Source organism: Phyllostomus hastatus, unplaced genomic scaffold, assembly GCF_019186645.2.
Source record: "Phyllostomus hastatus isolate PE091 unplaced genomic scaffold, TTU_PhHast_1.1 phas_scaffold_1674, whole genome shotgun sequence".
In the NCBI taxonomy this organism is placed as follows: domain Eukaryota; kingdom Metazoa; phylum Chordata; class Mammalia; order Chiroptera; family Phyllostomidae; genus Phyllostomus; species Phyllostomus hastatus.
In genome coordinates this window covers 14,943,662-14,959,688 of record NW_025334011.1, presented here as the reverse complement: position 1 = coordinate 14,959,688, position 16,027 = coordinate 14,943,662, and the positions used below count along the sequence as shown (strand labels likewise).

Genomic DNA, 16,027 nt, shown 5'->3' with positions numbered 1-16,027 from the left:
GAGTATAGAAAAATGTGAATACTATGTACTGACTTTATTTTTCAGGGCTCAGAAATTAATGTTTATGTGAAACAAGTACATAATAATAATACACTCTAGAACTGTAACAGATAACATCATTGTTTAATTAGTGCATACATGGAAAACCTTAAATTGGTAAAAGAAAATTATCTTGTATAAGGAAAAAATCCAATTATTCTTTAAACATTGCTTAAGCACTCGGTGAAGACTATTTTTATTCTTTTCATAGTATTTTTTCCCTTGAAAGACTTAGTTTCATTTGTAGGTTTTCCATGTTTTTTCCTATATTAAAATTACATTATTATTTATTGGCAATATAAATAATTTTGTGCTTTTCTATAACACCAATGTCATGTTCCAGTTGCTTCATTTTTTCTTCCAGCTTCTGCTTGCGGGTTTTCTTTGGCATGGAATCAAAGACCGAGAGGGACTGGAACTCCTTATGCACCTCTTCCCAGTTCTTTTTCAGCCCCTGCAAATGGTAAAGAAAACTAAATACTAAAGTAAACTTTAAAAGGAAAGTAAATTATAAATAGTGAAGAAAACTGTACTAGTAAGAAAAATGTAAACAGGTTAAAAAATGGACAAAGAGGACTTTTAAAATGATATGTATTTATCAAGTACTTGGCCACAGTAACAACAAATGCTGTGCAAAGGTCAAACCCTGTCCTGATTGTGTGCTCAGTTCCCATTGGGAGTATTTATTTGCTCTGTTTTTAAGGTTATTGTACTTGCTTTTACCATCAAATATTCATATGCCGAGTTATGAGTAGTATGAAACTCAGCACACAACAAATGTTTTGGTAAAAACAATAACTTAGAATTGAGATGGTGAGGCAAAAAACATTTTTGAACAGAAAATTATTTCTTTTAAAAAATTTCTTCTTATTTTTTTATCTTCACCTGAGGACATGCTTATTGATTTGATAGAGAGGGGAAGGGAGGGAGAAAGAGACAGAGAGAAACATCAGTGTGAGAGAGAAACATCAATTGGTTGCCACTCATATGTGCCCTACCCAGGGACTGAAACCTCAGCCTAGGCGTGTGACCTGCCTGGGATCTGAACCCTCAAACTTTTGGTTTGCAGGATGATGTCCAACCAACTGAGCCACACCAGTCATGGCCAGAAAATTATTTCTTATGAAAATTAAAAAAATATTTTTTTAGGATTTTCTTTTCAAACCATCATCCCCATTCTTCAACAGAGAAATCACATCAAAAGACTTGATTCTGACTTGCATGGCCATATTTTCTTAGACCTGACTAAATGGAATTGTACAAAATGCCAAAATTCAGTTTCACAAGAGATTATCTTTTATATCTCTTTCAATATATTGGAATTCTTCCTCCATAGAGCCAAGGGATCTCTACTTCCCATTAATGTATTCTAGAAATGACTGAAATGTCATTAAACATAACACACATGCTAATTTAATAATGCAGTTAATTTTTTATATTCTCAGTAAGCAACAAATTCAACACTAGGGATCTCTTAGGAGAAATAAAAGTTATTTCTATCTCTGCACAGTTACAATTTCTTATCACAGTGCACTAAAAGCCCCACTGACAAAATGGTATTAAACCACTAATTGAATTCATGCAATGAAAGTTTGTAAATTAACACTTTCTTTTATTCACTATGGATACTCAAATCACTTTTTTTTACAAAGAAAATGTAAAACTGAAAGTACAATGAAAATATCACCATGGCAATATGGTCCTTGAAAATCATGGCTAAACATTTAGGTTTAGAAAAAGGTTAAAAGTGTCTTATATATGGTAATAATGCCTTCACAATAAAGCCTTATAGTAAAAATCTGATCTTGTAGAAACTTTCCAGGGACAATAAAATTTCAGTGACTTGTGCTATGCTTAAGTAAAAATAATTATAGGATATGGCATGTTATATAGAATAGGTTGGTTGAAAAAAAGAATAACAAATTTTGAACCCTTGAATGAGATTATATGGAGGCTTTGGGAAAGGAGAATGACAGAAGGAAAAGTGGACAGTTTAAGTTTTTAAGAGTGGGATGGTTTAACATAGTTCTTAATAGTAAACAAGATATATTCCTAAAAGAAATTCTCATAAAAATTCTATGATTCCATCATCCTTCATTGTTTAATAGGAAATATGTTTCCACAGTGCTCCACAGGGGTGCCTATTGCAAAAGAAAATGTATACACTTCAAATATCAAAGCTTTTTCATTTCTTGTTGGGTGATATATTTTTAAATTTTTATACTTTATTAATTTTTTAGTTGTGTCATATTTCCATATTACTTGTGGTCACAGCAGCTACATTTTTTCTCTGTATTTCTTTTTAAAACATAGTTTGCTTTATCTTCCAGTGTGTACAATGACGTTTGGATCAAAGTCAATAGCCAGGAATGGGAATTAAATGTAAGTAGTGTTTCATATTATATTAAAATAACCTCTTTGCTGTTTTTTAAGACTTTCGTTATCTTAACTGAAAAAATCTCTTATCCATTGGAGCAATAGTGATTTTCCCTTATTTTTATTTCTGAATTTTTCTCACTTCTATTTTTATGCTGAAACAAGATTGTTAATTTTGGAAAAACTTCAAATGAGGAGAAGCAGTCATAAAACAGTACCTTCATCCAGCTTCATGCTTCTTTTGTATCTGCCCCACCCCATCCATTCTTCACCCTCTTGTCCTTCACTGTGACTAGGAGTGAAGTGCGGTGGGTTGATTTTTGTGGACTACACTCCACCCCCCAGCACTTTTGTCCTCTGGCTTCTGCCTGAGTTCAGCCAAAGGCCCCACTGATGGGATAGAGAGGTTGGTACCTTCCTTTCCCTTCTCTCTTGATGTTACCTGATCCTAGTTCTGGTTTATCCATCTGTGGCAATGCCTGTCAGGTGGCTGGTCTTCTAGGATCCAGTTCTCACTGGGCTCTGGTATGACGGTTTCTTGCCCTACTCTTCAAGCTTCAGATAGCTGCGGCTTCCCACTGTCATTAGTCCTGGGTTCCTCAGTGTTCCTTGTTGGTTTCCTTAGCCCTGCTTCATATCTGCAAATAGTTCCTTCAAAACTCTCTTCAGAGTCCCAGCTGGGTGTGCCTACTATTTCCTGCTTCAGCCCTGACTGATAGAGCTTCCTCTGGTTACTTCCTATGGACATATATAATGCAGTGGAAAATACTGGCCAGGGAATCAGCTGATGTGGGTTTTAGTACCTCTTCAGCTAAGGACTGCATTTGTTTTGCTCACTATAGTGTCCTCCAGGCTGGGACTGTGCCTGGAATACAGTGATGTTTAATAAATGAATCCATGGATGAATGAACAAATGAGCCTCCTTAACATATTTGCATGTTATATTCTTATCTGAAAATGAGTTTGGAATCATTAGATCAGATGATCCCTTCCAAGTAGAAAGTACTGTTATTTTATAAAGAATGAGCAGAAGAATGTAGCCTGCTCAGAGATACACAACCATATTGTTTTAGAACTATAGGTAATGCTTAACCAGAAAGGGAAGCATGGTTCAGGGCTTCTCAGGAACATAACTAGTGGTCTTGTTAGCAGGGTGGCTCCACTACCACACTACCTGGCTAATAAGGCAATGGTGGAGGATCTGCTAGTGTCACATCAAAGGGCATGCAAAGAAACTCTGTAGTGTGTAGATTAGAAAGTAAGGGCAGTTTATCTATTATAGCAAAAAGGTATATGAGGGAAGAGCCTTTTCCTTCTGAGGGAAGCTCTTTTTCCTTATTTCTCAGCATCATTTAGATATAAAATTCTGGCTTTTACAAAAGCATGTACTTTCCAAAAATGGTAGAATCCAAATGAGAGAGTGAGAATAAGAATGGACCAAAGAGTAGGGCTCTTCCTAAAAATGATATGAAAGCCTCAAGTCAGTTCTGCCAGTCACCTGCCAGCATGTCATTCTTTCTTCTTTCCAGGATACCATTATTAAACACCTGTTTTTATTCTGGGCAGGGGGTTAGGCACTGGGGAAACTGCTGTCAACAAAGAGACACAGTACAGCCTCTGCCCTTGGGCCAGTCCTTGGATCCCGTCTTACTGTGTAGTTTAAGGCCCAGCTAATGACCTAACTATATCCTACAGTGGATACTTGTGCCTTGGAACCTTATAAAACTTAGGGTCTGTACAGACATGCAATTTAATTTAATCATCAATTAAATTACAACATTCCTACAGCAGAAATTTTCTTATGCCCTTCTTAATATCCTTGGGACTTAGCATGATACTTTATGTGAAACAGGCATTTAAAAAATGTTTATTGATGAATATTATAGCACTAATAAACATTAAGAATTTATAACATATAAATCAATTTTTCAACACAAATTAATATAGTAAGAAAACAAGATTTTCTGTTTTAAAAAGGTCACTAGAAATGGCTCTGTAGAAAGCTTTCAAAAATAACAAACACAACTTTTATTTCTATGAGATCATATGACAGTAAAAGAGTACAAGTGGGTACTTAATAAATACAATCCTGCTCATATCCCCAATATTTTAAATGCTTCAGATAAAATTTTGCACAACATTCAATGAAAATATTATCTTTAAGTTTATTTTATTAAAAATAAAGAAAATACATGTAAAATTGGACACCTGAATACTTTAAAACTTGAACATTGGCTTATAGGAAAGAAAAAACAATGTTGGTCTAGGGACAGTTTCAATTATTCTAGAGCTCCATCTAGTGAAAAATATCTATTTTATGGGTATTATTTCTTTTTAAATGCAAGGACATGAGAATGAAAATAAAAATGCCTTTTTTTTTGCTTTATTTATGCATGTTTGTTGAAGGAGAAGGTGGGCTTCCTTACAACACTACTTCAGGAAAACATAGAAGCTCACCAAACTGGAAATAAATAATAATCCCCACATTACAACTTGTGTTTTCCCCAAAGAGTCACCTTTGCTGCATGTAGTTGTCACCATAACCAAAAGAAAGTCATCAGGTTGCAGAGTCAAAGTGCTAGCTTTACTAATCATGGATGGCAGACCTTTCTTTCAGAGGTGTTCTAAAGAATTTCCTAGGGTTAGAAATTACAGAACACTTACCTCCAGCACCGCTTCCCTTTCTTCATCAGAGAGCCTTTTCATAGCTGCTTTCCTGAGGTTTTCCTGGATGTAGTTATCATATTCTTCCTGGGCATTTTTTATTTCCTCATTTCGCTTACATATATATTCAGGCGTGACACCATAATCCTTACAAGGATTTTTCAGGAAAAAAAAATCAATAACCTGAATGCACTCTAATACACATGTATATACCAACCATTAACTGGGAGAAAAAGAAATGGTACAGACTTAAAGTCTTTACTTAAAACACTTCAAAATGACAAAATTCAGTCAACTTTTTCCCCATTGGGAACCAGTTGACTCTGTTTTAAAACCACTTGAGCTGTTATTTGTGGCAGGTTGTTTTCCCCATTCTGAATCTTTCAAGTGCCTGCTCTTGGCTGATAACTCAGCCCTTATTTTACCTCTAAGAACTAGCTTTTCTTTACTTCTGCTTCAGCTTTTACTTTGAAATATCTTAAATATCTTGAGGTCTCTTTTGCAAGGTCTTGTTAAATAAAAGAAGACACATACTTCCAAGGCATTATAAAAACAAATTCTCAAAAGATAGAAAGCACATCTGCTTTAAGAGAACATTGACTTGGTACCCTAAGTGTTTGAGGAAATGCAAAAATGCTGCTTACAAGGACTGATGGTAAAGTGATCAGCTATGATTCTTTCAGTTTAGTGAATATATGCAGTAGATATCTGTGTTGAGACCCAGAACTACTCCTTATTTATTCTTCAAAAAGTTATTTGTACTTGGTGCTAGGTATATTAGTGAATAAGAAAGACAGTTTCTGTCCTTATGGAATGTGAGAGAAACTCAACCAAAATAGGGTATAAAATAATATATATATATATATATATTCCAAGGTAAAATAAAAGTCAGTGAGGAGAGAGAAAGTAATAGGAGCTATTTTAGATAAATAACAAGGTCAGGGAAGACCTCTCTCAGGAAGCAGCTGTTGAGAGAGGTGGTGGTCATCCAAAATATTCACAAGTATTCTGGTTCTTGAGCACTTGGTAGGAGAATACTATCCTTTTGCCCTTTAAGTAAGATGTAGCTATGTTACCTGATTTGCCCAATGTAAGTGGAAGTGACCTCTCTACCTTTTGGGTAGAAGCCTTAAGAATTAATGGATGACTTGCCATATTCTTTTTCTGTCCGGTATAGTGATGGGAGATGTTTTGGGTTGCCTGGGTCATAAAATGAGGACAGGAAGTAGAGCTTCCAACAGTTCTCAGTGGACATGTGGCACAAGCAAACAATAACAGTTGCTTTTAGTTACTGAAATGTGGGAGTTATTTGTTACCACAACATAATTTAACCCATCCTGCCTGAACAAGGGATAGAAATCCCAGCTGTGAATGTGTCCTGGGAAGCTACAAAGCACTCTATAAATAAACACTAAGAGCTCAGTATTCCAGTTAGTCAGTGCATTGGCAAACAGTCCAGTCCATCCTAGGAAACACTGAGGGCAACACCTCATTGCAGCTCAGTGCAATTACTGATGTTCGTCATAATGATTTAGTGTTATGACAAAAGATTAAATTATATTTGGCATACCCTGTTAAATAAAAAGAATAACATGATACATTTTAGGAAAAAGAACAATTTCACAAACGGGTAAAAGCTTCAGTGATCTGAAATATTTGCAGGTGTTGGATCATTGAAGGGTAATGCATACTATTGATATTAATAATTGCATATATTATATCTATTCTTTATTGAATTTTTATTAGGTGCCAGGTATTATACCAAGTGATTAATATATTTTACATCACTTAATTCTCACTCCAACCCTGTGATAAACCTAATAACTAAAGATCACAGAGTTAAGTAAATGGCAGAGTTAGAATTTGAAATGATGTCATTACTGTTGTTATATAACTCAGACAATCATTCATGCTTCAGTTTGTTTTCACAAATTGTTTCTCATGGCACAAATGGGCATATAATATTTTATTTGGAAATAAACATGAGGTTTACTCATTTTTAAAAAATGATATTGCCCTTAAAAAACTTACTACCTCACTGATCAATAATAGATTTTTTTTAAAAAAACTTAACTCTGACAAGCGGAAAGTTGAATAAAGTCTTTCATGAGCTCTGATTGCTTAGCCAGCAACAGCAAGGGGACAGTAATACTGTAGTGTTTGTACGACTTGATAGAGAAGCACAGGTACACATACTTAATATTTTCCTGTCTCTGTAATGTATTTTTAGTTCAATTTTCTGTTTAAGGCAGTAAGTACATTGAAGTGGACAGCTTAGGCAGAAGGCAACCAGAAGGAGGGGCAGACTGTGTGGCTATTGGCAGGCAGTATGACTATCAGATAAGAGTTTTACATGATGGTGGGTAAACAATAGACTGAAAATAGCTTTTAAGAGCCAGCAGAGTGAAATTTCTGCTCTTCTACACCTTATGGGATAAGGGATGTAAGCAGTCTCCAGGGGCCAGAGAAGGAGGAAGTATCCAGAGAAGCCTGAAAGAACTTAATCAGCAGGTGCTGCCAACTCCCAGACTTCTCCTAAAGTCTTCCCAAGGTGTTTCAGCCCACGGAATAAGCAGTGTTCTCTGACAACAGCCGTGAGGTTCCTGTTTTGATTTCTCACAGCAGATCACTGGACTACCTCAACGCAAGTCCCTCATACATCATTAATACAATTTTATTTCTTTTTTTCTTCCTTTCTAATTTTGCCACACCTTATTATTATGCATTATTGTTCTTTAAGGTTTTGTACTCATATTTCACTATATGTGTTTCAAGTACTTCTATGCTCTACAAGTATACAAAGTAAAATGTTTTTTTTATAAAATGTTTTCTGGTAAGTTTTAAAAATTTTAAAGATCTTTATATTTAAATAATGAAACCCAAGCTTCTATAATTTTCACCAATGAAATGATATGTTTATCTTATTAGTGCCTTTTCAAATACAAATGAAAACCCCAAAAGGAGTAGATTGTTGTTCAGTACTTTCAAGGCCTGCTCTACTTCAAACTAACAACTGAATATATTCAGGTTGAAATAACAATGTGAATTAGTTATACTACTCTGATAGAATGGATGGCTCTAAATTTATTTCTCTTATTGTGCTACCAAGACACTGAAACCTAGTGACTAAATCTTAGGATCTTCTAAAAGGTTATTCCTTCTAGATTTATAGTAACCACTGTGCTTTTAATGATTTATCCACCTCTCCTAAAATTAATATCTTTTAAAGAATGTTATAAGTATTAAATATATTTAAAATTTCAGTACATTCAATTTGCAACGAACACAAACTTCAGCAGAATAAGAATTGGCAATCTAGGTAATTAGTCTAGTGAGAACACTACTAATGATAATATAGACAATCATTATGAGCACTATATTTGAACTATTTGAATTTTAGTTCCAAAATTAATATATCACAACATTACCTTTTTATTGATGTACTTTGGAACTAGTCCAGAAGTTTCAAGATCATGCTTGTCTCCAGTTCTTTTGTCAACATAAATTGGCTTAGGCTTTTTAGCCACTCCCATAATGACATCTGCTGCATTTGAACTGACAAAATTTTTTTCACTCTGTACTCCCATGACTGGGTGATCAGTCCTCAATGGCACAGGAGGCTTTTTGGGCTCAGTCCGATCAAACTTTTTTTCTGTTAAGCACAGCATTTTCTTCTTAATATTAAACCATAAACATTGGTATCCACTGCTATCTATAACATCCAAATATTTTAGAATACTAGACTACTGAAGTTTTAATTAAAAATATAGTCAAATGTTTAAGGTAAAAATCAGTAATCATAAGTGCAAAAAATCAAGTGCAATATAATCCATCGAAGAACAGTACAAAAAATCTAAGGGAAGAAGATAAACACCCCAAATCATAGGCTTGATAACTGATATATTTTGACTAGCTATTGTGAAAATATTTTCTTACAAAGATTTCAATAATAAAAGTTTAACTTTCCCATTGAAAAAATTTTTTAAAAACTTAAAACTTTTTTGAGTACTGTTAATATTACTAACAATTGCTTCTTCAGAAGAAAGTTACTGTAAAACCACATGTAAATTTAAAAAACTTGATGTATAGAAAGTCCAAGAGCTTATGGATTTTTTTATTGAACTACTATTATTATAAGCCATAAAAATCATATAATAACTATGTATTCAACATGCAGCTTAACAAATAAAACATTACCAATATAAGTGAAGTTTCCAATATCACTCCACTCTGATTGTATCTTACTTCCTAAAAATACTGCTCTCCACAATTATTTTACTTCTCTATACAAAATTCTTTTCCTTAGCAGCAGGAGAAACGGTCCATTTTCATATAGTCTGTTTAACTTGAATATTCCAATTAATCTATTTTGATAGAGCCAAATTAAATGGTTTGTAAAAATATTAAAATGTAAAAAAATTACAATTTATTTCCAAGAGCTAAAGGCCACAACTGTCTTGAAAAACATTACTTGAATCTTAATCCCATCATATTAGGAAATTTGACTTTATTTCTGCATTGTTGGAGCTTTTTATGAGTTCATATAATTTTTATTATAAAAAATACAGAGTGGGGTAAAAGTAGGTTTACAGTTGTAATACAAATAAATAATACTATAATTAATAAATAACAATACAAGAATAAAGAGTTTTGCATACTCACAACTGTAAACCTACTTTTGCCCTGCCCTGTACATATTATTAAAAGTCTGTGGACTGGATTAACCTCTTGTTATGGGTTGAATTGTCTTCCTCCAATATTCATATGTTCAAGACCTAACCCTTACTATTTCAGAATGTGACTGTATTTGGACACAGGATCTTTAAAGAGGTACTTTAATTAAAATGAGGTCATTAGGGTGGGTCCTAATCCAAGACAAACACAGAAGGAAGACCATGTGAAGAGAGAGGAAAAAGACTGTCATCTACTAGGGAAGAGAGGCCTTAGAACAAACCAACCCTGACAACACCTTGATCTTGGATCTAGCCCTCAGAATTGTGACAAAGTAAATTTGTTTAAGGGACCCTGTCTGTGATACTTTGTTATAGGAGCCCCAGCAAACTAATACACCTCTGATATTAGTTCTATCTATATGCCCAGGAACATTATAAAGCAGTTTTGAATATTCATTTATTCATTAATTCATGCAATATATTTTCACTGAGCAATTACTATGTCTCAAATAATGCTCTAGGAACTGCATTTACAGCAGTGAAAAGAGACAAAGTTCCTGTGCTCATGGAGTTTACATTATAGTGGGGGGAAGAAAAAATAAAATCTAATATGTAGACTATAATGTATATGTTTAGTTGAACCATATGTGAAATTGTTTACTGTTTTTGACCTACAAAAATCATATCTTCTTCTTGTTTAAAGAATTACTGAGGTGTTATGAGCACTGTTAGAAACTGAATTATGGAGTTTCTTTTTTTTATTGTTCAATTACATTTGTCCCTATTTTCCCTCCATTACTCTTTCCTGCCCTATCCACTGTCACCTGCCACATTCAATCCTCCCCCCTCCACCATTGTGTTTGTCCATGGGTCCTTTATAAATGTTTGTTGATGACCCTTCACTTTCTTTCCCATTATCCCCCCTCCCCCCACCCCTCTGGTTAGTCAGTTTGTTCTTTATTCCATGTCTCTGATTCTATTTTGCTCATTTGTTTGTTTTGTTGATTAGGTTCCACTTATAGGTGAGATCATGTGGTATTTGTCTTTCACTATCTGGTTTATTTAACATAGCTTAATGCTCTCCAGTTCCATCCATGCTGTCATGAAGGGTAGGGCATGACAAGGGTAGGACAGGACATACCTTCTTTCTTTCTGCTGTGTAGTATTCCATTGTGTAAATGTACCACAGTTTTTGGATCCACTGATTTATTGATGGGTACTTAAGCTGTTTCGAGCATTTGGCTACCGTAAATAACACTGCTATGAACACTGGGGTGCATAGGTTCTTTTGAACTGATGTTTCAGTATTCTTAGGATTTAATTCTAGCAGTGGTATTGCTGGGTCAAAATGCAGTTCCATTTTTAGTTTTTTGAGGAAATTCCATACTGTTTTCCAAAGTGACTGCACCAGTCTGCATTCCCACCAACAGTGTACTAAGGTTCCCTTTTCTCCACACCCTTACCAGGACTTGTTGTTTATTGATTTGTTTATGGTGGCCATTCTGATTAGTGTGAAGTGGTTTCTCATTGTGGCTTTAATTTGTATCTCACTGATGGATAGTGATGCTGAGTATCTTTTCATATGTCTCTGGGCCCTCTGTATGCCCTCCTTGGAAAAGTGTCTGTTCAGGTCCTTTGCCCATTTTTTAATTGGATTGTTTGTTTTCTTGATGTGGAGTTGTGTGAGTTCTTTATATGTTTTGGAGCTCAAACCCTTGTCCTAGGTATCATTGGCAAATATATGTTCTCATATATTTGGTTCCCTTTTCATTATGCTGATGTTTCCTTTAGCCATACAGAAGCTTTTTAATTTGATGAAATCCCATTTGTTTATTCTTTATGTCCCTTGCTCTAGGGAAAAAAATTGGTGAAAATATTGCTGCATGGAACATCTGAAATTTTCCTGCTTATGTTCTCTTCTAGGACTTTTATGGTGTCATGACTTATACTTAAATCTTTTATCCATCTTGAGTTTCATTTTTTGCATGTAGGTGTCCAAATCTCCCAAAACCATTTGTTGAAGACACTATTTTTACTCGATTTTATGCTCCTGACCCCTTTGTTGAATATTAACTGACCATAGAGACATGGGTTTATTTCTGGGATCTCTATTCTGTTCCATTGATCTATGTGTTGTTCTTATGCCAGTACCAGACTGTTTCAGTTGCAGTGGCCTTCTAATATAGTTTGATAACAGGTATTATGATTCTTTCTACTTTGTTCTTCTTTCTAAAAATTGCTGAGGCTATTTGGGGTCATTTATGGTTCCATATAAATTTTTGAAATGTTTGTTCTATATCTGTGAAATATTTCATTGGTATTGTGATAGGGACTGCGTTGAATCTATAGATTACTTTGGGTAGTATGGACATTTTGATGATGTTATTTCTTCCAATCCATGGACATGGTATATGCTCCCATTTATTTGTGTCTTCCTTTATTTCTTTCTTCAGTGTTGTGTAGTTTTCTGAGTATAGGTCTTTTATTTCCTTGGTTAGGTTTATTCCTAGGTACTTTATTTTACATAGTTTATAGGAAATGGGATTCCCCCCCAATTTCTGATTCTGATATTTCATTGTTGGTGTATAAAAATGCCTTCAATGTCTAAATATTGACTTTGTATCCCATTGCTTTGCCAAATTCCCTTATTAGGTTGAGTAGTTTTTTGGTGGAATCTATAGGGTTTTCTATATACATTATCATGTCATCTGCAAACGACAGTTTTATTTCCTCCTTTCCAATTTGGATGACTTTTATTTCTTTTTCTTGTCTGATCACTGTGGCTAGAACTTCCAGGACTGTGTCAAATAAGAGTGGTGAAAGTGGACACTCTTGTCTTGTTCCTGATTTTAGTGAGAAAGCTTTTAGTTTTTGCCCATTGAGGATGTTGGCTGTAGGTTTCTTGTATATGGCCTTTACTATGTTGATATATGCTTCCTCTACTCTCACTTTGCTAAGTGTTTTTATCATAAATGGGTGCTGTACCTTACCAAATGCTTTTTCCACATCTATGGATATGATCATGTGATTTTTGTCTTTCGTATTGTTCATGTGATCTATTAATTTTATTGATTTGTGAATATTGTGTCATCCTTGCAACCCTGGGAAGAATCCCACTTGATCATGGTGTATGATCTTTTTAATGTAGTGCTGGATGAAGTTTGTCAATATTTTATTGAGTATTTTAGTGTCTATGTTCATCAGCAATATTGTCCTATAGTTTTCTTTCTTTGTTGTGTCTTTATCTGTTTTGGGGATTAGGATGATGCTGGCCTCATAAAAAGAGCTTGGAAGTCTTCCCTCTTCTTGGATTTTTTAGAATAGTTTGAGAAAGACATGGGTTAGTTCTTCCATAAGTGTTTTGTAAAATTCTTCTATGAAACTGTCCAGTACAGGGCTTTTGTGTGCCAGGAGTTTATTGTTTACTGCTTAAATTTCACTATTTGTTTTCAGTCTGTTCAGGCTTTCTGCCTCTTCTCAATTCAGTTTTGGAAGTTTATGTTTTTCTAGAAATTTTTCTGTTTCACCCAGGTTTTCAAATTTCTTGGCATGTAGTTGTTCATAGTAATTTCTTACAATCCTTTGTATATCTGTGGTGTCAGTTATAATCTCTCCTCTGTCATTTCTGATTTTGTTTATTTTGGTCCTCTCTCTTTTTTTCTTGATGAGTCTGATTAAAGACTTGTCCTCTTTATCTTTTCAAAGATTTATTTATCCTTTGAATTGTTCTGTTAGTCTCTATGTCATTATTTCTGTTCTGATCTTGGTTATTTCCTTCCTCCTACTTACCCTGGGCTTTATTTGTTGTTGTACCTCCAGTTCTTGTTTAGGCTGTTTACTTGAAATATTTCTATCTTTTGTATTTTGGGTGTATTACTATGAACTTCTGTCTTAGGGCTGCGTTCACTGTGTCCTATAAGTTTTGGACTGTTGTGTATTCATTTTCATTGGTTTCCAGAAACTTTTTGATATCTTTCTTGATCTCATTATTAACCCATCCATTGTTTAATAGCATGCTATTCAATTTCCATGAATTGAATTTGATTGTTTTTTTGTTTTTTTTTCCTTGAAGTTGGTTTCTATTTTCAAGCCCTTGTGATCTGAGAAAATAGTTGATATAATTTAAATTTTCTTGATTTTGTTGAGGATTGTTGTGTGCCCTATCATGTGGTCTATCTTTGAAAATACTCCATTTGCATTTGAAAAGAATGTGTATTTTGCTTCTTTGGAATGAAAGGTTCTATATATATCAGTTAAGTTCATTTGATCTGGGCATTGTTCAGTGCTGCAATATCCTTGTTGACCTTTTGTTTGAAAGATCTATTCATTGTTGACAGTGTGGTGTTAAAATCCCCTACTATAAGTGTGTCTGTCTATATCTTTCTTGAAGTCCTGCAAGATTTTCCTTATATATTTGGGTGCTCCTATGTTGGGTGCATATATGTTTACAATGTTTACATCTTCTTAATGGATTCTTCCCTTGAGTATTATGAAGTGTCTTTCTGGGTGTCTTTTTATGGCTTTTATTTGGAAGTCTATTTTGTCTGATATAAGTATTGCAACCCCAGCTTTTCTTCCCTGTCCATTTGTTTGGAATATCTTTTTCCAACCATTCACTTTCAGCTTGTGTAGGTCTTCTGTTTTGAGGTGGGTTTCTTGTAGGCAGCATATGTGTGGGTCATGTTTTCTATCCATTTAGCTACTCTATATCTTTTGATTGGAGCACTTAATCCATTTATATTTAAGTTTATTATTGATAGGTACTTATTCATTGCTATTTCTCCCCTTTGTACCTGTGTTCCTTTCTCTCTCTCACTCTTTTTCTTCATCTTCTTAAAGCAATCTCTTTAACATATCTTGCAAAGCTGGTTTGGAGGAGGTGTATTCTTTTAGTCTTCTTTTGTCTGGGAAACTCATTATTTCACCTTCCATTTTAATTGAGAGCCTTGCTGCATAGAGTAGTCTTGTTTGCAGGCTTTGCTTTTTATTACTTGTAATATTTCTTACCATTCCTTTCTGGCTTGTAGTGTTTCTGTTGAGAAGTAAGCTATTAGCCTTATTGGAGCTCCTTTGTATGATGCTATCTGTTTCTCTCTTGCTGCTTTTAAGATTCTGTCTTTCTCTTTAAATGTTGGCATTTTAATTACGATGTATCTTGGAGTATGTCTCTTTGGGTTCATCTTGATTGGGATCCTGTGTGTTTCCTGAACTTTCATGGATTTTCCCCTCTCCAGATTAGGGAAGTTTTCTGTTATTAGTTTTTCAAACAAGTTTTCTATCCCTTGCTCCTTTTCTTCTCCTGATGGTGTTCCTATGATTCAAATGTTCTTGAATTTCATGTTGTCCTGAAGTTCCCTTAAGCTATCCTCATACTTTTTGAGTCCTTTTTTTCATGCTGCTGCTTTATCTGGGTATTTCTTTCTACCTTGTCTTTCAGCTGAATAATTCAGTCCTCTGATTCATCCAGGCTTCTTGTGATTCCTTCTAGTGTATTTTTTATTTCAGATATTGTATTCTTCATTTCTTCCTGGTTATTATTTATAGTTTCTGTTTCCTTTTTCATGCTGTTGTAGTTACCACTCAGTTCTCTGTAGTTTTCACTGAGTTCCTTGACATCCTTATAACCATTCTTTTGAATTATATGTCTGATAGCTTGCTTGCCTCCATTTCATTTAGCTCTTTTACTGGGGATTCTTCTATTTGTTTTGATTGCAGGTTCTTTGTTTGTTTCCCCATTTTAGGTGACTCATATTATGGAGATTCTATATAGGTTGGAGCACAGAATAAAACCTTATTGTGGAACCCAAGTAGTTTTCTTCCACCACATACACCTAACCAAATAAGCTCTGCATGATTTGTTTGACTACAAAATAAGGGGTATCTGTTTTTTAGATATTCACATGGATAAATTTGAAAATGACTCCTATAAGAGAATCTATATCTTTATTAATGTATTGTGTAAGAAGTAAAACTGAATTCTCAGAAAATGAGGAAACTATTTATAAAGATTAATAATTCATTCTTGGGTGAGTAAGTAGAGTAAATTATAACTCATGGTTATTTGTGGTTGTCCAGCTGATGGTGCCTTAATCCTACCCCCACTTTTCCCTTATGTTATACTTATCTAAATATCATCTAGTCTCTCACCCCAGGAGTAGGGGTTGACTATGTGGTGAGGTGTGAAAAAGGGGGTGCTAACATTTCTTCACAAATTATTTGTTGGTAGTGATAATAAATCTGTGAGCCAAATGGTTTGGTTTTATCAGGCTATGTGA

The 16,027-nt window shown here is 34.5% G+C and overlaps 1 protein-coding gene across 1 annotated transcript in view; it reads right to left on the bottom strand.

Annotated features, from left to right (window-relative positions):
* Positions 1-322: 322 nt before the first annotated feature.
* The window catches only part of ENKUR (enkurin, TRPC channel interacting protein), a 43,819-nt gene continuing 28,114 nt past the window's right edge, over positions 323-16,027 (bottom strand). The window contains exons 3-5 of the mRNA XM_045858082.1: positions 8,508-8,731; positions 5,080-5,226; positions 323-493 (exon numbers count right to left, since the gene is read on the bottom strand). Of these exons, the coding sequence (XP_045714038.1) occupies positions 323-493; positions 5,080-5,226; positions 8,508-8,731 (542 nt within the window). The remainder of the gene's footprint in view (positions 494-5,079; positions 5,227-8,507; positions 8,732-16,027) is intronic.